The sequence below is a fragment of the Lycium ferocissimum genome, chromosome 4 (genome assembly GCF_029784015.1).
Source record: "Lycium ferocissimum isolate CSIRO_LF1 chromosome 4, AGI_CSIRO_Lferr_CH_V1, whole genome shotgun sequence".
Classification (NCBI taxonomy): Eukaryota; Viridiplantae; Streptophyta; class Magnoliopsida; order Solanales; family Solanaceae; genus Lycium; species Lycium ferocissimum.
The window spans coordinates 34,307,116-34,334,326 of NC_081345.1; the positions used below are offsets into that span (position 1 = coordinate 34,307,116).

The following is a 27,211-nucleotide window of genomic DNA, read 5'->3' on the forward strand; positions in this document are numbered from 1 at the left end:
TTTTAATCTTTAATCTTATTCTAATAAATGTAGAGAGAGATTAACACTTCAATTGGAATCAAAGAACAAATATAAGTCAAATTATCCTTTTAGTTTATGGTCTTTTAGGTAAGGAGTGCTTATCGGTCGGTTCGGTTCGGTCTTATGTATTATCGGTTCGGTTTATTGGTTTTTGATTTTTAAATATGCTAAACCGATAGTCAAACCAATAAGATAATAGTTATCGGTTTTTGTTCCTTAACGGTTTGGTTTAACCGATAGGAAAATACTCCTCTACTTTTTTTTTTTTTTTGCTTTCTCCTGTTTTCATTTGTTCATGTATACACTGCCTTCATACATAAAAAATTAAAATTCTACACAAATTACAAATAAAAGCAAATCAAATACACTATTCTTATTTGCTAAAACAAACTTGGATGTTGTATCACTGTAGTAATCACCCAAAAAAGAAAAAGGAATCAGCAACTTCATATTACAAAAAGAAAAAAACAGCACAAAGGCAACTATAAATTAAAGGGGGCAGAGAGGCATCGCAAACCCTGATTTCATATGAGAATTAAATGTCAGGGAATAGGCGTGCCTAGATTAAGAATTTAGAAATAGGATTTGTATTTAAAAATTAAGATTTAAAGTCATTGTTATATAACTAGGGATTAAAAAATAATTTTAATATAAGTTTATTGGATTAATGGTTTAACCATTAACTAAATCCTTAAAACTGAAAACTGATCCGATAACCTAATAAAATATTTTACAAAATTTTTTACAAGCCGTTAACCCAATAACCCTATACTGATAATAAACCAATGGCGATTTTATTGATTTGGTTTGCCGGTTAAACTGGTTTTTACCCACCCTTGGAGGCATGCAAAATATAAACATGATAAAATGGACCAAAGGGTAAAACAAAAAATAACATTAGAAATTAGAAAAGAAAAAAACGAAAAGGCTATATAAGCATTTAGTGGGGTCGCAATCGTCGTTAATTTGGACTGATTTTGGCCACTGAACATTCGCTCTCACTCACTCACTCTACTGAAAAATGCAGAATCAGGGTTTTACACTTTGAAATTTTGGAGGCAAAAACAATGGAAGCCATTCAATCACACTACATACATAACCTAAATCACTCTACACTTGACAAACAGCACTTAGGGTTTGATCCTCAACCTCAAAAAACGTCGTCGTTTTCACCCCATTCCATTCTTCAAAACCCTACTCAGAATCCACCAAACACTGAGGAAAACGACGTTGATGATGAAATAGCGCTGAAAATCAGTGTGGAAGAGCTTCAAAATCTGGTACTAAACCAGGCATTCAGTGAAGAGAGATTAAAAGGAGATATACATGAAGAAAATGAACCCATTAAGAAAAAAACTGAAAATGAGTATGTGGATAATGACTATGAAGATGAGATAGCGGTGAAATCCATCATCGAAGAGCTTCAGAATTTGGTCTTAAACCAGGCATTTGAGGAACAGAGAGCAAAAAGAGATATTTATGAAGAAAATGGAAGAGATGATATCACCATTAAGGTAAAAACTGAAAATGAGTACGGCAGTAATCGTTGGGGGGATGACGACTGTGGTTGGAGCGAAAATGGAAATGGAAATGTGATTGGTGTGGTAAACGGGTATGGCGATAATCGTAATGAAGTTGGTGACCGTAGTTGGGGTGAAAATGGAAATTTGGATGTGAATAATGTGGAAAACGAGTATGGCGATAATCGTTATGAAGATGGTGACTATGGTTGGGGTGAAAATGGAAATGGAAATGGAAATGGAAATGTGATTGATGTGGAAAATGAGAAGGGTGGTTCAAAGGAATGGGGATTTAATGCGAATGGAAGGAGTTTGAATTACCCGTTAAGACCTGATGCTGAGGATTGTGCTTATTATATGAGAACAGGGACATGTAAATATGGATTGAGTTGCAAGTTTAATCACCCTTCCCGAATGCGAGATCAGGTATGATTGGGTCCCTCCATTTGATTGAGTTGAAGTTGTTCAGCTATACTTATTCTATGTTTTGTGGATTGAATGAATGATATTTGTTGAATAAAAAGAGTGCTGTGAATGAATGACTGAGGATATGACCTTAGATACGAAGGTATGAAGGTCGAGGATTAGGGTAGAAAGTTAGTAGGTAGCCGAGTGTCGCCATACGTTTAGTAGTAAGATTTAGGTATCGTGTAGTTTCGTTTTCACAAATGTGTATTGATATCTGTTGCTGCACTTTTTTTTTGTACATTACTATTTTGTTCTCTCTTTTTCCTTTCCTATTTTCCCGTGTCAGTTACTTCTCTTTTGTGCCAAGGGTCTATCGGAAACAACTTCTCAACCCCGCAAAGGTAGAGGTAATGTATGCTTACATCCTACCCTTCCCAAACCCCACTTGTGGGGTCACTGGGTATGTTGTTGTTGTGGATGGATAGTAGAGGCTTGTGGTGTTCTACTGTTTTGTTTGTTAAATTACAAGATTATTAAATTTGCTTATTCTGCATAGTTCACTTCTAAAGTAATGGGAACGAAATGGACTTAAATGATGTAAAAGGGGCTTGGAAATGTGATTGACGCTTCATAGTTAGTTGTTGGCCCTTAAGGGGCATGATAAATCATGCATTGAAATGTGTGGTTAAAGAATGGTGAATTCATTACTATTCTCTGTAATGGGTTTTACTTGACATCCATGTGAGATGGATGAGTATGACTAATATTATATGTTTTAGTAGGATGGTTGTCTGGAGGTTCTGTTAATCTTTGTCGTGGTCTTTCTTGCATTTACTGTTCATGTGCTTAGGTTAGATCTTAAAAAAGCGTTTGTGGCGCTTACTGTACTGATATCGTTTGTGATTTCTTCAGCATTGGGCAATGGAGAAGGGCAAGCAAAAGGAAGAAAGCGAGGAAAGAGCAGGGCAGATTGAATGCAAGGTTCTGAAAGTTTTGATAGTTAAAATCATGACAGACGATGAAAATCTTTGTTTCTTCTATGCTTGATCTTTTGGGAATAATTTGGTTTGATGTTGAATATTGAGTATCATAATGTGAAAAATAATGTTATTGCTTCATGAAATACAGCGTCTTTGGTATTGAGTGATAAACTTGTTTATGAACATGCACTTATTGTCTACCATTTAATTTATGGCAAAAACACTATAGGTGATGGCTGATTGTGAATAATAATCTTGTGTGAGACGATTTAGGGTAAAAGCCGTTTTGGGTAGTCATCTTGATCTAGCTGTTACTTGTGATTTTGAAGCATGACTAATACAATCTGACATAAATGGGTTAGTAAAATAGTTTGGCTTAAAACAGTAAAGGTGCATTATCAATAAGTAGGGTTTAACATATATGTATGTAAAAACTTTGTAGGTGTTTCTGCTTTCTGGTACACTGCTTGTATGCAAGAGTTTTTCTTCCCTTTGTTTGAATGAAATTATCTTTTGCTTGATAAAAAAGCATATGTATTCACCAAAGAATGTTGTGAGATTGGCCTTTAAGTTGTTTCTAGGCGTGTATCTACTATAGATGTGTGGGAAAAAAAAATTTATGCCTTGCTGCATATTATGGCTTTATCCTCTGTTCTTTTTTGGGGGGAATAAAATACTGTTTCTCAATTGCTTTAGCTCTTTTCTTTGCCCCTGGCATCGTTGTTTTAACGGGAAAAGCCTTCATTTGTTTTTAATGATGAAACTTAACTTTCTTGGCTCTGTTATAAGTACTTAACGTTTCCATACTGTTTTGAAGGTAGCATCTTTATTGTTGTTCAATTTTTCTCTTCCCATAATTCTATTGCAGTATTTCCTGACAGAAGGAGGGTGCAAGTATGGGAATGCCTGTAAATACAATCATAGCAGGAGAAAGGGTGTGATCTCCCCTGTTCAAGATTTTAACTTTCTTGGCCTGCCACTTCGACCGGTATTGCTCCTTTCTGTCATTCAGAACCTTTCTGAATTTAGAATTATGTCCTTAAGGGATTTGTCTTTATTTCAGGGAGGGAGGGATTGCCCCTACTATATGCGCACTGGCTCCTGCAAGTATGGATCCAATTGCAGGTTTCATCATCCTGATCCTACCACAATATATGGAAGTAATCCTTCTTCTGGATACAACAATGGTGGATCTGCTCCAATACAAAGTGCCTCCTATCCAACAGGGTCTTCTTGGTCTTCACCACCATTATTGAATAAGACAAGTCCATTAGTACCAGGGATATATCCAGCAAGTCAAGGAATTCCTCCTCTAAGTCCACAATGGAATAGGTTTCAGGTTAATTACTATTAACTTAACTGCCTTGTTTCTGAAATAATTGTTTATGGTTTGTTCTGAAAGTTGGATGTATATAATGCTTCAGCAGATCCCTATTTCTGCGATTCAGAATTGATTGAGTGTGGTACTTCTATTCCATGTGAGCATATTGGTTTTAACTTAATGAAGGGAGATTCTACTAGTATATTTTTTAGCTTAACATAGTGACAGAACAGTTAGTCAAGCTCCACGTGCCATGTTATTCGGTTCAAGAAACTAAACGAGTTTTGGACAAATGTTATAAAATACACTACAAAGAAAAGATTTTTCTATGATGTAATCTTTTTATTATTTGTCCTTGTTTTTTTAATCGTAAAACTAATTTGACAGAGTGTTTGCCATTGTTTAATAAGTTTCCTCTGACTTGTACCTTTGACGTGTTTATTGTTTGCTGATTCAGGCCCCGGTCTATCCAACCTCAGATAAGATCCTACCTACACCTCCAGCACTTGCTATGAAGGATCTAGCAACTAAGACAAACTTCTATCCCCGACCTCAGCCGCCATGGCTTGTTGAAGAATACCCTGAACGTCCAGGTCAACCTGATTGCTCTTACTTCATTAAAACTGGAGACTGTAAATATAAATTTAACTGCAAATTTCATCATCCAAAGACTCAAATGTCCAAGACAAACCCGAGTGTTCTCAGTGTCAAGGGCCTGCCGCTAAGACCAGTAAGTTTTTCTTCTATCCAGATCTAAAAGCTTTTGTGTTTTCTTAGAAAATTTTCTTTTTGATGCATAAGTAGGTGAAATATTTAGCTGAACTGGTATTTGAGGACATTTTTAATTCAATACTTTTCTAAGAAAATATCTGAATGATCATCTGTTGACTCTGTGCATGCAACTTTTTCGAGGAATACTTCTTAATTCCTTTCAAGATGTTTTTGTTCAACCTGTGTTTTTTGTTCCGATATAATAGTACTTGGCCAAGATTATAGGACTCTTTTTATTTATTTCACATTTTCTAACAATTAATCTCAATTATGGACCAAATAATTGTGAACTTGTTATTTCCACACAATTTATTTCATCTTGTTTTGAAATGTAGGGTCAAGATGTCTGTTCATTCTACAGCCGTTATGGGATTTGTAAGTTTGGACCTGCTTGTAAGTTTGACCATCCAGAACATTATGACAACTCAGCTTCTTCTCTTGGGTTTGCTTTTTATCAGCCTCCATTAGGCAATTCTGCATCCACAGATGGCTTGAGGATGGGGAGGAAAGGAAATGGAAGTGGCTCAATACTGCAGCAGTCTGTCTAAGAAATCTTTGCATCCATTTCATTCAGAAGTTAAGAATAGAAACCCCATGGCTTACAAACAGAGTAGAAACTCTATATAGTCCTTTAATGTTTTATTTTGTCACAAGCTCAAGCAAATAGGTTTTTGTATATCTTAGCATGTTTATAGACTACAGGTGGGTATATGGATGTCGATGCAGCAGTATGTTATTAGGAACAGTAACTTAAATCAGAATATGCAACCCCTTTTAACTCCTTGAATATCGTTCGAAATTCTTTTGTGCTATGTTTGCTAGGAGTTTAATAGTATTGTTAGAGACTCATATGCTACTCTATTCTCTGTTGGATAAAATCTTCAGCACATCTGTATGTCCATGTGATGTCAAGCTTGTTGGCAAAATGCAAGCGCAACTTATCAGTAGAGCATCACCTTGAACGTGAATTTTGCTATATTTTGTCTAATTCTTTTGAAATTGAAGAAAACATTTTCTCCTTACTCCTATGAACTTTCCTCAGACGCAAAAAAAGAGGTTTATCAACTTGTTTCGACTTAGGATAATAAGCTCATGAGCTTGGTCTTCATTTTCGAGAAAGGATTAAACACATGTTTGAATTGAAATTGAGATATAGATGCAAGTTTTCCCTAATAAATAGAAAGAGGTTGAGCAAATTTTGGAGTGACAATAAGGGTACCTCGCTTTCCATCACTTTTATACGTCTTCAGGGTGTCCTCTCTCTGTTTTGTTGACATGCTACTATCATCCATAAAATCTTTTTAAAAGAGTCAAAATTATCTCCTTAAATTTTCATTCGTTAGCTAATATCCAACTTCCCAAAATTTGATTTTGTTACATGAATTTGCCACGAGTGTTTCAGTTAGAATTGAAGATTTTGTGTTAGTAGGCGTTTGAACATGCGATTTGAAATCATGGTTTGAAACCATGAGATCAGGGGCGGAGCTACAGGGGTGCAAGGGGTGGCAACCGAACCCCCTTCGTCGAAAAATTGCACTAAATATATATGGTGAATTTTTTTATTCATGTACAAATATTATTTTTGCATCCCCTTAACATATGGAGATTCCGGATCAGTGGATTAGGCGCCTGTGATTGAGCCCGCGGTCGCGGGTTCGATTCTCGGCAATGATACCTTTTTTAACATTTTTCATCCAGTCCCTTTAAAAAAAAAAAAGATTAACAAAAACGACGTCGTTTGCTGGACTCTATTTATTATTATTATTATTAAAGAAAAACATGAGCCATTGGGGATAAAAGAATCCCTAATTTCAAAAGTGTTAACATTGTTCTTCACTTCTTTGTCAACTCAATTGTGTTGCTGCCTTCGCCCATGGCTTCCAATTCCAAGGTTTTTCTTCTTCTTTTTTTTCTCTTTTTTTTTTACCATACTCAAAATCACAACAAACCCATTAAAATGTTGATTAGGCAAGAAAGTAGATCAATCAACTTCAACTAAGTCTTGTATGTGTTGAAGTGGGGGAGCTTGTACTATTGGTTTCGAGTATTTTGAATATGTTGGGAGCTTCTTTTAAACGCATGGATGAATATCGAGAATCTCAAAAGAAAAGAGAGTTCAAGAGGCATTAGATATGGGTGAACTTGAAGCTGGTAGAGGCTTGCATCAAGAATTTGGTCTTATATTTTGATACTGCTAAGTTGGCGGGCGGAACACTACGGGAAGGGTGGTCAGATGAACACCCTTCGCCAGAAAATCATGTCGTATATATAGGTTAAAATTGCCTAAGACGGATATATACCATAATTTGAACACCCATGAACAAACTCAGAGGCGCGGCCCAGTGATGGAGGGTGTTCAAAGTGTCCTGGAAGTTTTGTGTTCGATTCTCCATTGCAGCTTTTTACCTCTACTTTTTACAGGAAAAAACAAGCTGGACCAAATAACTAATAAACAAAACTTATTCTTTAAAACAAACATCTAAGAACATTTCGAAAGATATAATTGTCATTTTTGTTTCAAAAATATTGAATTAAGTTTTCATTTGTAAAATTTCCTTTGCTAAATTTTTTACTTTATTTTTTAATTATACGATTTAAGTTTTATTACAAATATATTTATAATTTGTTAAAAATTTTGTAGTCTAAAATGAATTTGTGCACCCATTCAATTTTAGTGCACATATTTATCAATTTTTTTTACTTTTCAAAGAATGAACACCCTTGCTAAAATTTCTGGCTCCACCCTTGTCGTTGGGGATCCCACTACAAATCTTTTAGTAACTTTATTCTTATGTTTGGTTCAATTGTTGATGTACTTGATGATATTGTTGTTGATTCACATTTTCCAGATGAAGGCAATGGGATTTCTCAGAGCATGTCAAACATTTGATGTTGCATTTATATTGCATTTGATGAGAGATATTTTAGCAATAACAGATGAGCTTAACAAATGCTTACAGAAAAAGGAACAAAATATCGTAAATGTCATGCTACTTTTTCAATTAGCAAAGAAAAGGTTGCAAAAGTTAAGGGAGGAAGAATGGGGTTCGCTTATTGATAAAGTATCTAAATTTTATATCAAGTATCAAATTTTGATACCTAATTTAGATGAGCCGTACTTTACCTCTTTGAGATCACGGCGTAAACTTGCTGGTTGTACTGTCTCACACCATTATTACGTTGAAGTGTTTTGCAAAGTTATTGATTGGCAAATTTAAGAGCTTTCTTATCGTTTTGACGAAGTAACGACTGATTTGCTTCATGGAATTGCTTGTTTAAATCCAATTGACTCATTTTCTAGTTTTGATCTTAGGAAAATAATGAGAATGGCTGAACATTATCCTGATGACTTTGATGAATTTAGTATGGGGGCTCTTGAGAATCAACTTGCGAGTTACATTATTGATGTTCGTGATCTTGATGAAAGGTTCTCCGATCTAAAAGGACTTTGTGATTTTTCAAAAAGATTAGTTCAGACAAAGAAGCATTCAAACTATCCTCTTGTATTCCTCTTAGTGAAACTTGCCTTGCTTTTGTCAGTTGCCACTGCATCCGTTGAAAGAACTTTTTCGGCAATGAAGTTTATCAAGAATGACTTACGGAGTCGAACGAATGAGAGTTATTTTAGTGGTTGCTTGGTGCCTTATGTAGAAAAAGATGTGTTTAATAGGATCTCTAATGATGTTATTATAAAAACATTTCAACGAATGAAACCTCGTCGTGTACGAGTAATATACTTTTAAATAGAGAATGGTGTTTGTTTTGATTTCTTCGCGTGTTTATTTTTTAATTTTCTTGAACCCCCTTGTCAAATGTTCTGGTTCCGCCCTACGCATGAGATGAAATCAGCGTTTGGACATGCATTTCATCTCATGATTTCAAACCATGATTTAAAATCCCAAATCATCCAAAAAGGTATGATTTGAGTTTCAAACCATGGTTTCAAAAAATTTAAATATAAAACTTGACCCATAAGTTTATATTTTGTAAAAAAAGACCCATAAGTTGGTAGATATTTTTAACAACTACTCCCACCACCATTTACCAACCTTTATTTATGTCTACCATGTAGGAAGATTATATTAAAGAGTAGTTACATTACTATTCATGTTAAATTTTCTTTTTTATTGAACTAAAATTTGGTTAATTGATGTTGTATTTTTTAGAAAGGCCTTCTAGTGGCGTATTAATTTTGTTATGAATTATGACTTGCTCATTTAGTAAGATTGTATAAGAACTGAGAATATTTTGATAGTTTTCACAACTTGTGGGTTTTTATGTCTAGAAGAAAAAATATAACTTAAGAAATTCAAATTGCATGTCCAAACATAATTTCAAATTATGGTTTCATCACATGGTTTCAAACCATGTCCAAAGCCACCAAGTGGTGCAGTAAAATACAGTAATTTGAATGGCTCACAAATGGACTAAATTCCGCTCAACATTAATTCTGAAATTACATCTTTTAAAATTGCCAAAGATGTCGGAAATTAGCTACGAAGGAGACCATCGTAAGTATATGACAAGAAAATGAACATATACTCTTAAGTCTTTAAGGAAATAAGTTCCTAGACTTGATTCAAACACCGAAAAGGAGTATATTTTAAGGGAACATGTCATTACCAACGCCAAAACAACAAATCAACATACAAACAGATCAAACATTAGTATACGATTAATTAATTGATGGGAAAAGGGTCAAATATACCCCTCTACTTTGTTTTATTAGTTAAGTATACCCTTCGTTAGTGAAAGTTAACAAAAATACCGTCCGACTTATATTCTGTTGGATGGAAATCCCAAATCCTCTCAAATTACCCAATTTCAAAAATATTACCCACTTTTTTTGTTGACCCCTGCCGTACCTTCATCGGAGAAAAAAAAAAAAATCAAAAACACACCCAAATGATAAAATCCCAAATCACCTCAAATTTCATCTTTAAATTTTACTCCAAATCTTGGTGAAGCTAATACTTCTCACTGCATAATGATCGAACCAGCTACAATTATAGTTTGCTGTGCGATTTTCACAAGAACATACAATGACTGATTTTTAGGCTTATCTGATTTTGAGTATTAGTATTCAAATTTGGAGACTTTCTATTATAGAAGAGCGAAAACACAGTAAAAACATACAATGACTCCAATTTTTAGGTTAACAGTCTGACTTTTTGAGTATTAATGGTAATTAAATTTTGGAACTTTCTATTGGAGAAGAGCGAAAAACACATTAAATCATAGGAGAATTAACATATTTATCGTTCTATATATTGAGGTTTTAGTGCTCGGCATGAAAGACTTAAATTTGATGTCATTTTGTAAGTTCTCTGTTTGATTTTCGCAAGAGCATAAATGATGGAGTTTTAGGTTTAATTACTCTGACTCCAAGTATTGGCTGCACCAAAATTTGGAGTTAGATTTATAGATGAAATCTCAGGTGAGTTTTGAGATTTTATCATTTGGGTGTGTTCTTGCTTTTTTCTTTTTTTCTCCATTGAAGAAGATGAAGCTAGAGCTTGATGATGATGATAGGAGGTCAACAAAAAGTGATAATTTTTTTGAAATTGAGTAATTTGAGAGGATTTGGGGATTTCCATCCAAATAAGAGCATAAGTGTAAAATTTGAAGACGATAGGGATATTTTTGTTAACTTTCACAAACAAAGAGTATATTTAACTAGTAAAATAAAATAGAGGGGTATATTTGACCCTTTTCCCTTAATTGTTTGTGAAAGGGTAAAACCGAATTTTACTAATTGAATGAAGACGGTCCACATCCAAACAGTATATACGCTACATCAAAGTGTCCAGGAAATCCATCCAGTTAACAGAGGTTAAAAATGATTTAACCCAAGAATACATACAAAAATATTAATGAACTCCCAATCCTCCACAAAAGGCTTCTTAATTCCTTTTTAGTCTAATCTTCTGTAATTACTGATCTTTTAACCAGTTTACGTAAAGAGAACTTTCTAAAATACTCTATTATTTTACCCTCTAAATGAACAATCAGGTCAGAGTCTACTTACATTTCAGGATACTAATTGTACGCCTCGTAAAACAATTGGAGCAATTCATCGTGACCAGTTAGATTTTTCATGCAGCACCAGCAGTCAGAATCAGAACACTTCAAAAATCCCAATTCAATCTTAGAAAAAGCAAGATCACGAAATAGAACTCCAACATTTCCTCAGAAAACATGCTTTAAAAAGCACAACAGAATTTAAGCTCTGAAATAGTAAAATTACACAACCCCAAATTCCTATCAAGAAATGTTCCAAATAACACAAAATTCTTCTGAAACTAAGGCTACAGGGACATTGGAATTATACTTCCAAAATTCAGGGATTCATTCCTCCCCTCAAGAAGATGCCTTCGCCTTTCTGGGAGCCAATTGAGACTCAGGCTGCATAAATAGAAAATGCTTAGGATATTTGCAAAAGATGCACACTTGAGACAACAAAATGGCAAAAACGAGAAGATCTAAAGATGACTAATGAAAAAGCAAAGGCAACTGATATAAAGGAGACATCACATATTCAAGTTATTTATTTTGATGATGTAGACACCACATATCCAAGTTATGAGAAACATCTGCGAGGAACAAGGAGAAAGAGATAGAAACTATACCTCTTTCCTGACAGATTCTTCCTTTTCAGACAATACCAGCTCGATATGGCAGGGATGTGACATGTAAGCTGCAGAAAGGCAAAGAGGTTAAAATTGTAATGCATATCATTAGGGGTGGCAAACTAATTCATGAAAACATAACCTGCCAAACCAATCAAGTTTGGGCAGGTCAAATGACCCGTCCATTTATTAGCCCAACCCATTTCAGCCCATCTAAGAATTGGGCTGATGTAGCTCAAATTGAGCTAATATGTAACCCAAATTGACTCAAGAAAACCTTGTCAAAATATGTTCAAAAAGACATTATTCTTATTTGATATGGTTATATATAGCCATAATAGGTAAACAGTGAGAATTGGAGGGGTTGGGTAATGACCCACTTTTTCAGCCCGAGTAACTTATGACCTGCCCATTTATTAATTTAGACCATTTTGACTCGCCCAAATCCAGCTCAACCCGTCCATTTGACATCCCTACCTAACATCATGTACAACAAGAACCATCGAGGAAATAAGAGGAGCACTCACGATTGATTCTTCCATGAGCACGGTATGTCCGACGCCTCTGCTTCTGTGCTTGGTTTACTTGGATATGAGTTATGTAAAGTGAATCCACATCCAAGCCTTTAACCTAGAAAGAGGTGAAAGCCACAACAAACTCATCTTTAGGGGTAAGCGAAAGAGGACTGAGAGAAAAGATATCAATGATCCTATAAATTAGAACATACTTCAGCGTTACTCTCGGCATTCTTGAGTAAATCCAGAATAAACCCTGCAGACTTGACAGGCCAACGCCCTTGTCCATTTGAGTGACGATTCTTTGCCTGAGCAGTACGGCCAACACCACGACAAAAGCGTGTGAAGGGGATGGCTTGTTTGTGGGCAAGAACATCCTCCAAGTATCTCTTTGCCTTGTTCAAAGGCATCTTCCTAAGGGCGTGCGCTGTTTCTCTAGTATTCTACAAGCAGATGATAAGTAGACATCGAGTAAGAAAAGCATGCAGACATAAAAATAACCATCAGAAATAACAGAATCATTAAATATCACTCCAACTGATGCAGAACTGGAGAGAAGAAAGAACATTGATCCTAGTGAAGCAATTGCCACCAGAAGAATTAATGTACTGAAAAAAAATTGGTCCAGGCATAGTTTTGTGCTATATGTGATTGATTGAAATCGTCAACACCTTGTATTTTTTGTGAAATATTACATGATGATAGTGATGAATAATCTGAGGCATAGTGTTTTCAAAATCAATTCGGAAAATTTATGCAGTGCCCTGACAAAATTATCAAAGCACCGAGTAGTTTGTGGAAGCCACAACTTCTATAATTAAGAGCCTATTACAGGGCAGAACGGCAAGAAAAATCTCAGACATCAAATGGTTATCAAGTGCAAGCATTCTCAGCACCCTAGTGAAGTACCAAAATTTGACAAAAAGGTTCATCAACACTTTTACTTTGTGAAATAACTCAGATCGATGCTTCAAATACAGCTATTATCATCAACATTCAAATTGCAGAGTACCTCCCGCTTCTGTTATACACTAATCAAAACAGAATTGCCACACTTTAATTTGGCAACAACCAAGGAGCCACCATGCTTATCACAAGCATCTTAGCTGAAAAAACTAGCTTAACACACATTTAACAAAGCATAGCAGAACCGTCAAAAAAGGTTCACCAATTACTTAATTGATGTATACATTCAGGAGTCTTGTAGTTGCTGGTTAGGAAGGAGTTTATTCATGTATTAAAACTAGCACAGTTAGTACCATGTTTGGTAGCTTTTTAGTTGCTTCACGTAAAATTTGGTAATCATTTTACAATCCCACATAAATAGACAGAAGATGGAATAACTATACATGGATTAGTAATACATGACTAGTTAAACATTGCATAACTAATCCCTATAACAACGGGCAAGCCATTTTACTGGAATCTAATCACAAAAAACAAGTTTGCTGAATCCAGAAAAAGGGAATGGGTACTTTATATACAACTAATACATACAGATGGAGTTCGATTTATCTTCAACATAACATAGTAACAACTCCTATTGTACAATATGCAAATGCAATAAAGAACAAGATGGTATCTTGAACCCCACAAAAATTACAGAAAACCAATAGCTTACAAAGCCGAAAATCACATAAGATCAACATTTAAATATATATATGACATACCTTGAAATGGACTCTGAGAGACGAGCCCCTAGCTTTGCAAGCTGATACAACAACACAAACCCCACGTCAAAATATTACAAAAAGAATCAAATAAACCAACATATAAAAACACTTATTAAACTGCTACAAACATCACAATGTATAGTATTGAGTACTGCTCACATTTGGTAGGATTCTCAGGCTCATTCGAATACTTAACCTACATTAAAAGCAAAAGGGATTAACACAAACTAATCAATGGGATAAATTCGAAGGATTAACGCATTGAGAATTACCATGGCTGCTGGTGATGCTGCTTTTTCTCCTATGCAGCTGCTGATAGAGATATGTTATACGATGCTAGGGTTTCGTGTTAAATTGAAATATATATATTCTAGTTGTATTAGAGTTTTTAGAATTACTTGGGCTGGGTTCGTTATTACTAGGCCTTTTGAAGTATTTGGGCCCTTACTTGTGTTGGCTTTCTTTTTGTAAATATTTCATGGAATAGCCTATTTGGACGTTCTCATTTAACTTATAGTCACTTTTTCACATAATCTGCTCCTCCGCTTTTTCTCCCTTTTCTTAGTTATAATGCTTGAATCAAATCCTATCAAAACTAAAATAAATAATTTCAGCTGACTCCTATACATAAGATTTCATAGACAAAGCTAAAATATCGTCTATAATCATCGTTGTTGCAAGTTTGAAGAAATGAATCTTGAATTTCGAATATAGAAAGCGGGTTTAAATCAAGTGGGGTTGTTGGAAAATCATGCAAATGTCGGCACAAATGAAGATTGGTACATAGCTACTCTTAGTTTCAAACATATATGTCTGAATTCAAATTATGAGAATAAGAGTTAGTTGCATTTGAAGTCGTTGTCCTAAATTTTAGCACCCATAAAATTGAAATTCTTACTCCGCCTCTGGGATGAATCCACTTGATATTTGCTATTAGAGGCAAATTTGGAATTTAAACTTTATAGGTTCAACCTTTAGGGGTCATTTAGTTGTTGGTTGGAATTATGCAAGTATTAGTAATGGAGGAATTAGTTACGAGGGAATTTATATATTATTTTATTCATGGATGAGTTATTTATGGGTTAGTTATTCAGGTACTTATTAGTTATTCCATCTTTTGTCCTACATGAAATAATACATGGATTCTCTCATAACTTATACCACATGTACTAATTATGCGGGTTTCTAAATTGCAAACCAAACATAGTTCTATTATCTAATTTAATACATGGATAATTTAACTCATAACCAACAACCAAACTACCCCTTAAGTTTTCGAGCATTAACTCATTGTATATTATTAAAGTTATAGATTTATATCTACTATTTATTATAATGTTAGCAAATGTTTACACATAAATTTATATTTCGCGTCGAAAATACCAGGTTGAGACGAATCAGACACTGTAACGGTGGATCCGCCTCTGTGAATTGCTACTTGGTAATGCTTTTGGTACTTGATAGTTCAAGTTCTGCTTTTCCTGCGGATTCACCTCCTTTTTCAATAAACATAAAGAGCAGGACATAGGTTCCCTGTAATCGTTGTTAGGCACCTGAATATTTATTCTTATATGAACCTTACAATTTTACAATTGGTTTGTAAAATTCATCAGGAAAGACTTCTCACTCAAGAAACCTCAACTTTTTTCTGACTTTTTAGTTTCACCAATTGAACATTACTTCGTAGTCCATTGATGTGTTGCTTTGGATGAATACAGAAACAAAATGTTCCGTCAAGGGGGTACAGTGTATTAAACGATCAATTTTAACTGCAAAACTATACTGAAGCATACGAGATTCAGAAAGAAAGATGATAATAGGCAAGTTGAAGCTTATCTCATTCTAATCAGAGTCGAATGGTTACTAAAATTATGAACAGAAGACACTGGAGCTATTGTCAGCCACTTCCCCATTCGGTTCTCTTCACAAACTTGTATAATCGATGCGACAAAGATAGCCAACGCTATTTTATCAAATAACTTAAAGGAAACATGCAAGAATTTGGCACCTTGCATATGCATAATTGACTGCGAAGCTACAAATTGATTTAGTACAAGCGGAATGATACTACTTCTGTTATTTTGTTTTTCTTTTGGTTGTCGACTTGTCGGAGAATGAAAAGGAAGGAACTTTAAGTCTTTAAGAAACATTGTCTTCCTTCTGAGACAAGTACCTATAGAAAAACACAACATAAAAAAGATCAGATTTTATTTTTATCTGAAACAAGAAGGTAAAAGTTGATTAATAAAGGAAAAGGAAAGTCGATCCAGACAGATCTACATGAAAGGTGCTCAAACTTTGGTTAAACGCCTAATCTGGATGCAGAACTTGCTAGTAACCACGACCAAAAGAGACTCAAAATTCAGGGACCAGAACCTGTGAAGTATTTTTGGAATTGTTCAAATACTGTTGTTATTTCTGCTTAATGTCACTACGATTTCCCCGACTATGACCTCGTGAACTGAGACACCTACCGCTGATGCTTCAGCCAACGAGAGAGTTGATAGAGCTGCACTGATTCATTTGAAGCATGGCAAGCCAGAAGAAGATGATTGCGAGGATTTACCATCCATGCAAATCTCATACACAATATCGAATATACACATAATACTGCAGCAAAAAAAAAACAAAAGCATGATCAGAATCAAAATTCAAGAAATGATCAGAACTCAGAAACTGAGACAATCATTTACCAGGATGAAAAGAAAAGCACACCAGAAGGTGCAACATGTACCAAAAAATTATGTATGAGCAGTGGATGATCCCGAAATTAAACGTTGGGGATTCAAGCGAAATTGAAAATGCAGGTTCTGAAATATATATTTAATCCTATCTATACTTTTTCACACATATACACGTGAGAGACCACGCGAGAGACATTTTTCTTTTGCATCCAAAACAAGGATAGATAAACCACTTTTCTAGTAGTTGGACTGAAAATTGCAAGGACTATTACTATTTCACCTGCAGTCATGTTGCCAGATATTGCACTCGGGGGCTTCTTTGAATCCATCACTCCCTTGTACATCAATTCAAGTAAATTTCAGAATCTTCATATAAATAAATAGAAAAGCTCTTTACAGAGATAAATTAAACGAAGACCATCATCTGGGATTAGGAACCTACAGCAATGACAAATCCCCAGTTGGCCATAGGACCCCAGAAGTGAGTTGTTTTAGGGCCAACAGGGCTGTTCAAGAATGCCCGGAAGAAATTCATGATTTTGTAATTCAATTGCCTCTGCATATATACAAACAAACTTTAAATACTAACAAATAGCGAACTCGCTCATTTACAGTAATAACATGAAAGGCCCCCTTTGTTCTACGAGCAAGCTCCGAGTACCAGGAAATAATTGTCCAAAACAAATACAGTACTTTTTTCTCTTGCATATCTACTTCAACTCAGAAAACCCTGAAAAACTTCTAGAAAAACACCTAGAGGTGGATTGGTTGTGGGTTAGGAAGTAAATTATTCATGTATTAAAGCTAACATAACTAGTACCATGTAGTTGCTATGCATAAAATCCAGCGCATGGTAGAAGATGAAATAACTAATGAAGTACATGAATAACTAAATCCTGCATAACTAGTCTCTGCATTACTAATATCTCCTTCCATATAAAGAATTGAACTTTTTTTCTAAAGAACAATCATTTCCTGGAGTTCTCTTGAGATAATCATGTAAGAACAAAGAATCAAATTCCATTTTCTCCCCTATTTACTAGTACAACAACAAAGAATCAAAATATCACTATATTTATTCCCTTTTTTCTACTTCTTCCTTAAAGTGCATGATAAGCCCCAATGGATTGCAAATTTTTTTTTTCTACCAATGCTCCCCTCCACCCCCCCCCCCCCAACCTCCCACAAAACCCCATGGGGATTGTCTACAAGGTCCAAATTTTAAGCTACCGTTTGGCCATAGATTTTGAAGTTGAAACTGTGAAAAAGTAAAGTTGATTTTTTGGAGGTACAAAAAATCCTAGATATTTAGTAAGGGATCTAGAATAGTCTAGTGTAGGATCTTGGATAATTATCTTAAAGAAAAATCTAGATATTCTAGAGTAGTATTAGAAGATAAGGCTAACTAGATATTTTGTAGATATATCTAGATAATTCTATCTAGAACCATCCCTAGACAAGTATAAATACGGGTGGCCTTAGTCATTTGTAATGAACCCACTTTAAAGCAATTTAAGCCAATTCAAGAAATCTTGTTCCATAACAAAGTTCTCCTTTTCATAGCTTCCTCTTCTTTAGTTGAATCTTCCGATCTTAGTTAACGATCTTGGGCTGTGAGAGGTCTCCCCGATTTACTTTTCTTCTGCTATATTTCTCTACATGGTATCAGAGCCATAGCCGTAGTTGGCTTTTGGGTTTTATTTCAAGATCGGGTTAGTGGTAGATTCAACTAGTTTCTCTAAATGGATTTAAGCGGCCGTGTCAATGGACTGGGAATGGAGTAGTTGAATCAGTCCAATTACAAGGTATGGAAGACATGTATGGAGTCATACCTTGTGGGAGAGGATTTGTGAGATGTTGTTAATGGTAGTTACACAAGCCCTCCTATTGACGGACCGGAAAATAGCGATTACGCATCTAAAGTGGAAGCAAAATAATGCGAAGGCGGAATTCATCTTGAAGAGGTCCATCTCTCACAACTTGTTTGATCATATTATAAGGTGCAAATCAGCTCATGAAATTTGGAGAACCCTTGATCGTTTGTTCAATAAGAAGGATGAAGCGCGACTACAGATCTTGGAGAATGAATTGGCTAACACTATTCAAGGTAATCATTCTATTGCTGAATATTTTTTTGAAGATTAAGAACTTATGTTTAGAGATCTCATTATTAAATCCGGATGAGGCTATCTCTGAAGCACGAATGAGAAGAATTATCATTCGTGGTTTGAAGAAAGAATATATTCATTTTGTTACATCAATTCAAGGATGGGCTCAACAACCATCCTTGGACGAGTTTGAGAATTTGTTGTCATCACGGGAGCTACTAGCCAACGGATGGCTAGTGTATGTTTTAAAGAAGGGGAAGGAAATGCTCTTGTAGCGGACAAGAGGAACTTGAAAGGAAAACATTCACGAGATACGCCACCCTCCCGATTTCAAAGTGTTTCCGCTCACCGAGAAGGAGGGAGAGTACACTAATAACTATAAGAAGACTGCGAAGTGTTACGGTGTGGTAAAATAGGACACGTAAAAAGATATTACCGAACAAAAAGAAGCACATGGCTCAAGTTGAGAAAGCTGCTGAAGAAGAAGAGGACTGGGGAAGGTGCTTCGTAGCTGAGGCTCGAGTAGTAGATGCCCTGGCTTCCTTCAATTTCGAAAGAGACAGAATCATGGATTCAGGAGATAATGCAGTCCATCATATGGAGAAAGAACGCATTGGTGTCATTAACAAAATGAAAGAAGATTCTGAAGATGTTCATACTGGTGACGTGGTAGCTGCTATCGAGGAAATCAACGAAGCAGATCCTGAAATTGGTAATAAAAGTCTGGACGTGAGGGATGTTGAAGTAGAACCTGAGCAGGCAGTGTCTGAAATTATACATGTTAATGGTGACAATTTCAGACAAAGCATTGAGGGAGATATAGTGAAAGTTGAAGTCTGTGGTCAATCATTTGACATATCAAGGTCAATTACTGGCTCAGAGGAAATACTAGAAGCAAATAGAAAAGCAAAAGATCAACTAAATGAAGAGACTAACCTTGAAGGCTCAATTTTAGATGGAGATACAAATGGTATGATTTTTGGAGGCTCTGAAGCTGCCAAACTATTTATTGAGAAGCTGCAAAAGGAATCTAGTGGTGGATCCTATGCTGGTATTGAGGCTTCGAAGGAAATTCATGGCCATATCGTCACCGACTCAAGTGCTTCTCCAGATAACACAATTGTTAAGGAGCTAAGAGAAAGGGGGAGTCTGGAAACTCAAGAATGTGAAGTTCAGCATGGAGATGATTCACGTGATTCGCAAAGGCCAAAAAGAAATATTGTTAAGTCAGCTCGCTATAACGATGAAAAATTTGCCGGTACGTATTCATGCTTCTTTGCAGGCCCAATTAATGGCGGAAAACCTTCGTCATTTGAAGAAGCAAGAGTAGACAGGAAAGTATGTCTGAGATCTTCACCAAGGAACACCCAAAAGCTTCGTTTGAGTTCTTCGGCAACAAGCTCGGGGTAGTTTCCAAAAAAATCACTTTAAGGGGGAGTGTGAAAAAGTAAAGTTGATTTTTTGGAGGTACAAAAAATCCTGGATATTTAGTAAGGGATTTAGAATAGTCTAGTGTAGAATCTGGGATAATTATCTTAAAGAAAAATTTATATATTCTAGAGTAGTATTAGAAGATAAGGCTAACTAGATATTTTGTAGATATATCTAGATAATTCTATCTAGAACCATCCCTAGACAAGTATAAATACGGGTGGCCTTAGTCATTTGTAATGAACCCACTTTAAAGCAATTTAAGCCAATTCAAGAAATCTTGTTCCATAACAAAGTTCTCCTTTTCACAGCTTCCTCTTTTTTAGTTGAATCTTCCGATCTTAGTTAACGATCTTGGGCTAGTAGAAGGTCTCCCCGATTTACTTTTCTTCTGCTATATTTCTCTACAGAAACTTGAAAATTTTGAGTTTTTGAAACTTGAAGCTGTGTATGGACATGCATTTTACCAGAAAAAAAAATTAAATTTTTATGAGTGAAAATGAAATTGGAACTTGAAAATATTTTGAAGGCAAATTTTCAAAATCTGATCCAAAATCTATGGGCAAACGCTAGCTTACTAATCTTACAACAGAACCTTACCTCGTATGCTTATAGAAACTGCAAAACAGGCGCTGAAGAAATTGGGCAACTGCAAAATTAAATTGAAGAGCCCAGTAAAGTGCTAAATTCCCTTTGGAGAAGTGGAAAGAAACGTGCATACTTTATTTTTTTCAGAAAACGAAATGAGCCATTAATAGCAATAGTAGCTAGGGTTCGTTTGGTCACTTCATTATGAATTGGAGTTATGAAAGTGGTTAGTTACGCCTTGACAATTGCAATCGAATTGATTAGCTTGAGTTATTTCGTTTTAAATGTCAGTTACGAATTCGTCACTTTAGACTCGGGTAGTTGGTTGAGACGCCATACTCTGCAATAAATGTGCACAGTGCACCTTGGGAACATCAATTTTTCTTTTTAATTTTTGGAACATCTTTTTAATTTTGTGAAATTAAATGGGAGTACATACAACAAATTGGGGTTTGGAGATGGAGTACGCAGAGATAGAGAGACTATTTTAATAAACCGTCGGCTCACAAATTTATAGGAGTATATTTAAAAATTCACATACAAGTGTATTCTATATACTTCTTTTTCAAAAACACCTTATACACATGAAATAGCGTAACTAAAATTTGTATGAATATAAATTATATAATTTCTTAGAAACTTTCTCTGTCACAATTTATGTGATCTAACTTTGACTAAACATGACCTTTACAGGGTAGAACAAAACTTTTGAAGTTTATAATCTAAAATAAACTATAAATATTTGTGTGGTATAAATCAACTAAAAATTAGCCGAATTGACGCGTTGCATGAGCATTGAAAATTCCAGTTTCATTGACTCTGTTATTGATTTTAAATAGGAACGTGAAGTAATGCATAAGTCAGTAATCAGAATCCAAGGCGATCAAGGTTTTAACATTCAAACAACGGCAGTTCACATGCAGTAGGTACTACATGAATTTTGTACACATATCTTTTAGCTAATCCCATGAGAGTGAGCTATAATTGCTGTAAATCTTAAGCTATAAGGATTATTAGTGGACCTTTACCATAATAAAGATCGAACTTTTTTGGGGTAAAATTTTGCAGAGGAAGCAAAGAAGAGACTTTAAAGTGCAGGGTGTGAACAAATATATGAAAGAAGCTGGCAAGAAGTACTTCTTTTCACCAGGAATCATTCTAATATCGTTGCTTTTGCTATTGGTAAAAAGTACGCTAAATTTTTTTGTTTTCTTATGAATGTGTATTCTTTATGAACTAATATTGATGGCATGAGTAAATGATGAGGCATTTGTCTTTGGTGCTTAGCATCTTCTCACAGATGCCTCATCCCGATTCCTCCCTTACCTTCATCCTCAGCCTCTTCCTCGTCAGATTCAGCTGCAATCTTCATCAAACTCCTGTCTTTCCTGTTGATACTCTAATTCCTCATAGTGCTCTCTTTTCCCATTATATTGGCCAAACTAAAAACAACATTATGTAAAGAATTAAGCGCTTATATCTGATTCTTCTACGTGCTGCATTACCTTCTTCGACAACATATTAAACACAGCAACTCATTGCACATTTAGCCAGTACTGTAACATAGCTGACACAAAAGCTCATCGATTATTAGCAACCTAATTGTTGAGGTTCAGATTGCAATTCTATTTCACTTACATCCCAAACACAATGGCAATGGCATCAAGCAAACCGCTATTGGAGTAAGAGCTTCCAAGAGCATTCCCTAAATTGAAAGGCAAACCATAAAATGTGATGAAATAAGATGAAATATGCAGGTATATATTTCCACATAAGTATATATAAACTGTTTTTTCTGTTCTGATGATTCTTTTTCTTTTTGGGTTCCATATGTGTAGAGTACATTGAAGTTCAAAACAAAAGTCAGATCTGCACATGCAAAAATGCAACACTAAGTACAGAGTCCAGAAACAAAGGCATCATATCAACCTACAATTTCTTGCAAAGATGAAAACAACAAAGCACAAACTGCATCCGAACTAAATGGATATCATAAATTAATAAAACAAGCAAATCTAGTTGACTAGTTCTGAAGCAACAAGAATTCAAAACAGAATTATAATGCTAAATTGCTAAAGCAATATCAAATTGCTAAGAACCATTTAAATATTACAATGCTGAAGTTAACCCTTTAAAACAGAATTATGGGGAAAGGAAAGCAGATTGAATGAACAACAAGTATATGCCAATTAGCAAAGCAACGCATCTACGTTATATATGGTAACTTGTCTAACCTGCCATCATCTCTCCAAGACTCGAACAGAATGGGCACATGGAAGTATGGCTATCTTCAGCAATTGGCAGAATAGGACCACTCTTAGCCGAGTAATTTGAAGCAGGAGTGTAAAATGATACAACATAATTCTAATATAATCACGTTCGGAATTGGTCGACAACTTTCAAAAGACTATAGGTCTCAGAATCTGGCCTAGCTCCTCCAAGAATCATTCTTTTAAGAAGATTTGGATCATGCACCTTCCCCTTAACATAGCCCTTAATTAATGTATTGTACACAAAGGTATACCTAGTATAATTCGCTTTCTTTAGTTCTACAAACAACTTTTCAGCATTCTCTACATCGCCATTATCTGCAAATATTTCAATTATTGAAAGAGTAGTCTCCAACCATGGAGTTGATCTTTTCACTTTTATGCTTGCTTCCATATCCATCCCCAGTTCAAGAGTTTTGATGGCCTCCTTAATTAACCCCGCTCTCAAGCAACCAAGAGCAAGATGCCGATAAGTAATGGCATTTGGCTTGCACCCACTTTTCTCCATCTCCTTATACAATGCAGTGGCTTTGGTGATAAGTCCATGTCTACAATATACAGCTATCAACGAATTGAACTGCTCGTTTGACTTCAAAGAATACCTTGATTCCATAACGGACCATAGCTCTTCAGCTCGACAGAGATCTCCGATCCTACCAAATGCTTCGATCGCCAGGACATAACTCTTAGACCTAACATGAGAAAGCTCCAGAATGACACCCCATGTCCTCTCTAAATCATTCCGCTTTCCCACATATCCATACAGTATGACAAGAATGTCCAATGTAGACCAGTTTTGTCCAGTTGCAGACTTCTCAATAGCTTCAATATAGGTCTCACAAACTGTATACAATCTAGCCACAGCATGTGCAGTGGCCAATATGCAGTAAGATACCTCATTCGGTTCAACTTTTGCTCTCTTCATGTCACCAAACACTCTCAATAGGCCTTCAATATTGTGTTGATTTGCTTCTATCTTGAGTAGAATATTGAAGGTCGAAACATGTGGAGTGACCTTATCAGCTTTCATCTGCGTCAAGATTTTAGGTATTAACTTCTTGCGGCTTGGGGAGGAGTGGAGAATGATGAGATGATTGAACACTAAATAAGATATGGGATGACCCAGCTCTCTCATTTTCTTCATATATGCTAGTGAAAGCCTTATCAGGCCTCTATTCAAGCATCCCAGTATAAGATTATTGTACAGCAACTCATTTTGGAACTCAGACGGAACTCGTGAGAATAGGCTTTCAGCTTGTGATATCCCATGAAGCTTAGAAGTGAATTCTATTAAATATGAGTAATCTAGTTCCTTTGGTCTGTACGGTCTCTCCCTTATAACCCATTCCATCACCTGCGAAAAGCACAGATATTGCTTAATATCAATACGATTACAATTGAAGTTCTACACGAGAGCCAAATTCTATTAATTTCAATGATGTCTGAATCTAACACTGAAATGCTAGTGAATTCAGCCAGATTTAAGAACCTAAAAGATTGGCAATAGCAACTACATATGCTTGATTTGGCATGATGATAATAAGACTTGAAAATGAGCTCAAAAACAGAATAGAGCAAAATCAGTATATTGAAAACATTTGACAGAACAATCAAGGCGAAGTTTTCCTCTTTCCCTAATAGCTTCACTACTATTACCCCTTAGATTTCTACACAAAAATATAAAGTGCACTATAGTGATATCCTCAGCAGGTTAAATAGTTCACGTATTTCATAATAGGCAAATGCCCATTTTCAGATTTGGCAAGAGAGGACAGAGTAAAAGAACCTCAAGAGCACGCTTGTTGAGTTTGAGTTTGCGCAAACGATTGATAGTGTGGAAAATGTCACCTCTATGAATAGGTAGACCATCACCCATCCAGCTTTGAAAAGTGGGTCCGACGGACTCTCTTATGGGTACGCATTCAATTCTTTGACTTAAGCTGTATGTTGTTGCCACCATTCCCTGATCTACCAGCCTTTCTTCTTTTTCCAATTCTGAGTTCTCTAAAGTAAAACTTACATCGGATATTTTCGAACAAAAATTGTGACATGAATGAATACTTCGTTTGGACAAAGATATAACACCTGTTTGATGAATTGCACTAGTGATCCTCTGCTTCCGCAAAATGGATATGATGTTCATTGTTGATATGAGAAACAAAACCTACTTTACTCATCAGAACTGCTTTAGGAAAGAATTGTCCTGAAAATATGTATTCAGCACCACTAGTCCACTGAAACCATAAGAGCGAACCTGCCACGGTTTGATTAACGAAAAAAAAAAAGATTAAGCTTATGGGAAGTCGCCTAATCAGCAGCCAGTTTGGTTTACAAAACCTGTAAATAATAGCTTCTAGCATTCTGATAGCTCTTTTTTTTTTTTAGTATGGATCTTTACAGATACATTGGATTTAGATGCAATCAAAACCAAGAGCAAAACCAATCTCGTAAGAGTATTATAATCCGTTACATGATGAAAATATTACTATACTACCTTAAATTGGCTTGCATGCTAATCCAAAAAGACATGGAACAATATAAAGACAACATTGAAATGGAGCAGAATAGGATTTGAATATGCTGTATCATTTCACAGACAGTGTCTCACGCATCACTTCTAATCATTTGTTCCTCTGTTCTAATAGGCATGTGACAAAAAGAATTATTCACTACTGACTATGATCTGATAAAAAAGCAGGGTCTTAAAGTTCTAGTCCAACAAAACTAGCTGAATAGATACAGATACAGACACCTACGACCATAAAATAGCTCAGTCTTATTAGAATTTTAATAAAAATCTTTGGCAAGAAAACACATTTTCCCCTACGTAACTCAAATTACATTCCAATGAGCTTTAACAAATTGTGGATAAATCCAAAGAATATCATCCAGAAATTAGGGAAAACAAGTACCCAAAAAATCCAATGTTCAATAAGCTGCCCGAAAGTGTAATCCAATATATTTACTAGCTCTACACCCAAAATACTAAATCTTTCACATAGGCACATAATAAAATTTCAACGAGGGCGAAGAAGTGATTGTTGTAACGGGAACTGACCCTTTTACATGAAACATTGATGGAAAATCAAATATATTCAAAATACAACACACTCTACTGAGCTCACAAAAGTTAAAAGTGAGATGTAGAATTCATTTTGCCAAATAAGTTCTTTTCTAACTACTGCTATGTCATCAATCTTAAAAAAACTTAAGTTTGACCCTCAATTGTATTTCAGTTTTCATGCTTTCTCCTCAAAGTGCATACTGACACATATTGGATCATTCTATCCTAATATGTACAGCACTGTAACAATCAACTGCTCTTCTTCCTTCTTCTCATGAATTAAAGAAGAAAATGAACCATTTAATATCTCGCACTGCAACAACTTTTACCATCATGTACTTCAAATTTGATAAATTAATGTTTCAGTAGCAGGAAATTAGCTTAAATCCAGTAGTGAATTAGAAATAACGACATATCCAGATACAAGGAAAATGGAATAACAACAATCAATGGTGAGACACTCGTCAGTCTATTTAGAAATTTAAAGCAGAAACGAATGCAAATAGAAAGAGTAAAGAAGCAGTAGAAAAAACTTACTGTTGGACACTGAAATCACAGAGATGGAGGAGAAGAAACGGCTATGGCGGAGAACGAAGAAAAGAGAAGGAACACTAATTAGGGGAGCAAATGACAAAAAATGGTCCCTTATGTTTCGGATAGATTCAAAATAGTACCTAAAATGTGCTTTCAAAAGTTTTGATCTTTTAAATTTTTTAGAAGTAAACAATTTTGATTTCTGTCAAATAATTAACAAACTGTCTGTTGGATTCAGTCGGAACACTGGAGAAGAAGAAAAAAAAGATTTAGTGGAACTTCATATTTTGAGGTATAATTGTTGCAGTTTTTGTTATTTTTGATCTATGTCTAGAGTGTACATTTGAAGGTATAATTGTTGCAGTTTTTGGTCTATTTCTAGAGTGTAACACAATTTTTTTAGGGATAATTACCCGTGAATACCATTCAGGCATCTTCTTTACCATATTTAGCCCAACTATTGGTTTATCCCATATAGCTTTCGGTACTCATCTATTTTCGAAACCTTTCAGTATATCTATTCATTTTACTGACAAAGAAAAGGGAAAACAAATCTATTACTCTGACAGCCTTTTAGATCTTTGATTCAGAAATCTACAACCGAAATTAAAGTTAGGAACAGAAAGAATTATAACCAAAAAGGCAAACAATTTGTTCAGTTTATTTATTGGTTGCCTTGTGACTCTATTTTATG

General features: G+C 35.3%; 4 protein-coding genes across 5 annotated transcripts; 1 reads left to right on the forward strand and 3 right to left on the reverse strand.

Moving 5' to 3' along the window:
* The first annotated feature begins 977 nt into the window (after window positions 1-977).
* Window positions 978-5,808, forward strand: LOC132052474 (zinc finger CCCH domain-containing protein 43-like). 2 transcript variants are annotated; one of them, XM_059444036.1, is made up of 7 exons: window positions 979-1,597; window positions 1,772-1,967; window positions 2,862-2,930; window positions 3,798-3,917; window positions 3,993-4,268; window positions 4,708-4,980; window positions 5,357-5,808. In XM_059444036.1, exons 1-7 carry the CDS (start codon window positions 1,089-1,091, stop codon window positions 5,567-5,569), a joined length of 1,656 nt encoding a protein of 551 aa, XP_059300019.1. In that variant the 5' UTR covers window positions 979-1,088; the 3' UTR covers window positions 5,570-5,808. The 2 variants fall into 2 exon arrangements, with proteins under 2 accessions (XP_059300018.1, XP_059300019.1); XM_059444035.1 differs by having other exon boundaries at window positions 978-1,967.
* Window positions 5,809-11,186: 5,378 nt separating this feature from the next.
* Window positions 11,187-14,214, reverse strand: LOC132052475 (large ribosomal subunit protein uL22z-like). Its single transcript, XM_059444037.1, has 7 exons — window positions 14,111-14,214; window positions 13,998-14,034; window positions 13,836-13,876; window positions 12,378-12,608; window positions 12,178-12,280; window positions 11,651-11,718; window positions 11,187-11,426 (listed from the first exon to the last, which is right to left on the reverse strand). The coding sequence occupies exons 1-7, from the start codon at window positions 14,111-14,113 to the stop codon at window positions 11,382-11,384; spliced, it is 528 nt and encodes a 175-aa protein (XP_059300020.1). The 5' UTR covers window positions 14,114-14,214; the 3' UTR covers window positions 11,187-11,381.
* A 1,443-nt stretch (window positions 14,215-15,657) lies between these two features.
* LOC132054628 (mitochondrial pyruvate carrier 1-like) lies at window positions 15,658-21,021 on the reverse strand. Its single transcript, XM_059446604.1, has 5 exons — window positions 20,662-21,021; window positions 16,965-17,078; window positions 16,803-16,857; window positions 16,313-16,448; window positions 15,658-16,011 (listed from the first exon to the last, which is right to left on the reverse strand). The coding sequence occupies exons 2-5, from the start codon at window positions 17,055-17,057 to the stop codon at window positions 15,978-15,980; spliced, it is 318 nt and encodes a 105-aa protein (XP_059302587.1). The 5' UTR covers window positions 17,058-17,078; window positions 20,662-21,021; the 3' UTR covers window positions 15,658-15,977.
* A 1,701-nt stretch (window positions 21,022-22,722) lies between these two features.
* On the reverse strand, window positions 22,723-26,549 carry LOC132052476 (pentatricopeptide repeat-containing protein At1g07590, mitochondrial). Its single transcript, XM_059444038.1, has 3 exons — window positions 26,531-26,549; window positions 24,706-25,173; window positions 22,723-24,273 (listed from the first exon to the last, which is right to left on the reverse strand). The coding sequence occupies exons 2-3, from the start codon at window positions 25,060-25,062 to the stop codon at window positions 23,023-23,025; spliced, it is 1,608 nt and encodes a 535-aa protein (XP_059300021.1). The 5' UTR covers window positions 25,063-25,173; window positions 26,531-26,549; the 3' UTR covers window positions 22,723-23,022.
* Window positions 26,550-27,211: the final 662 nt, after the last annotated feature.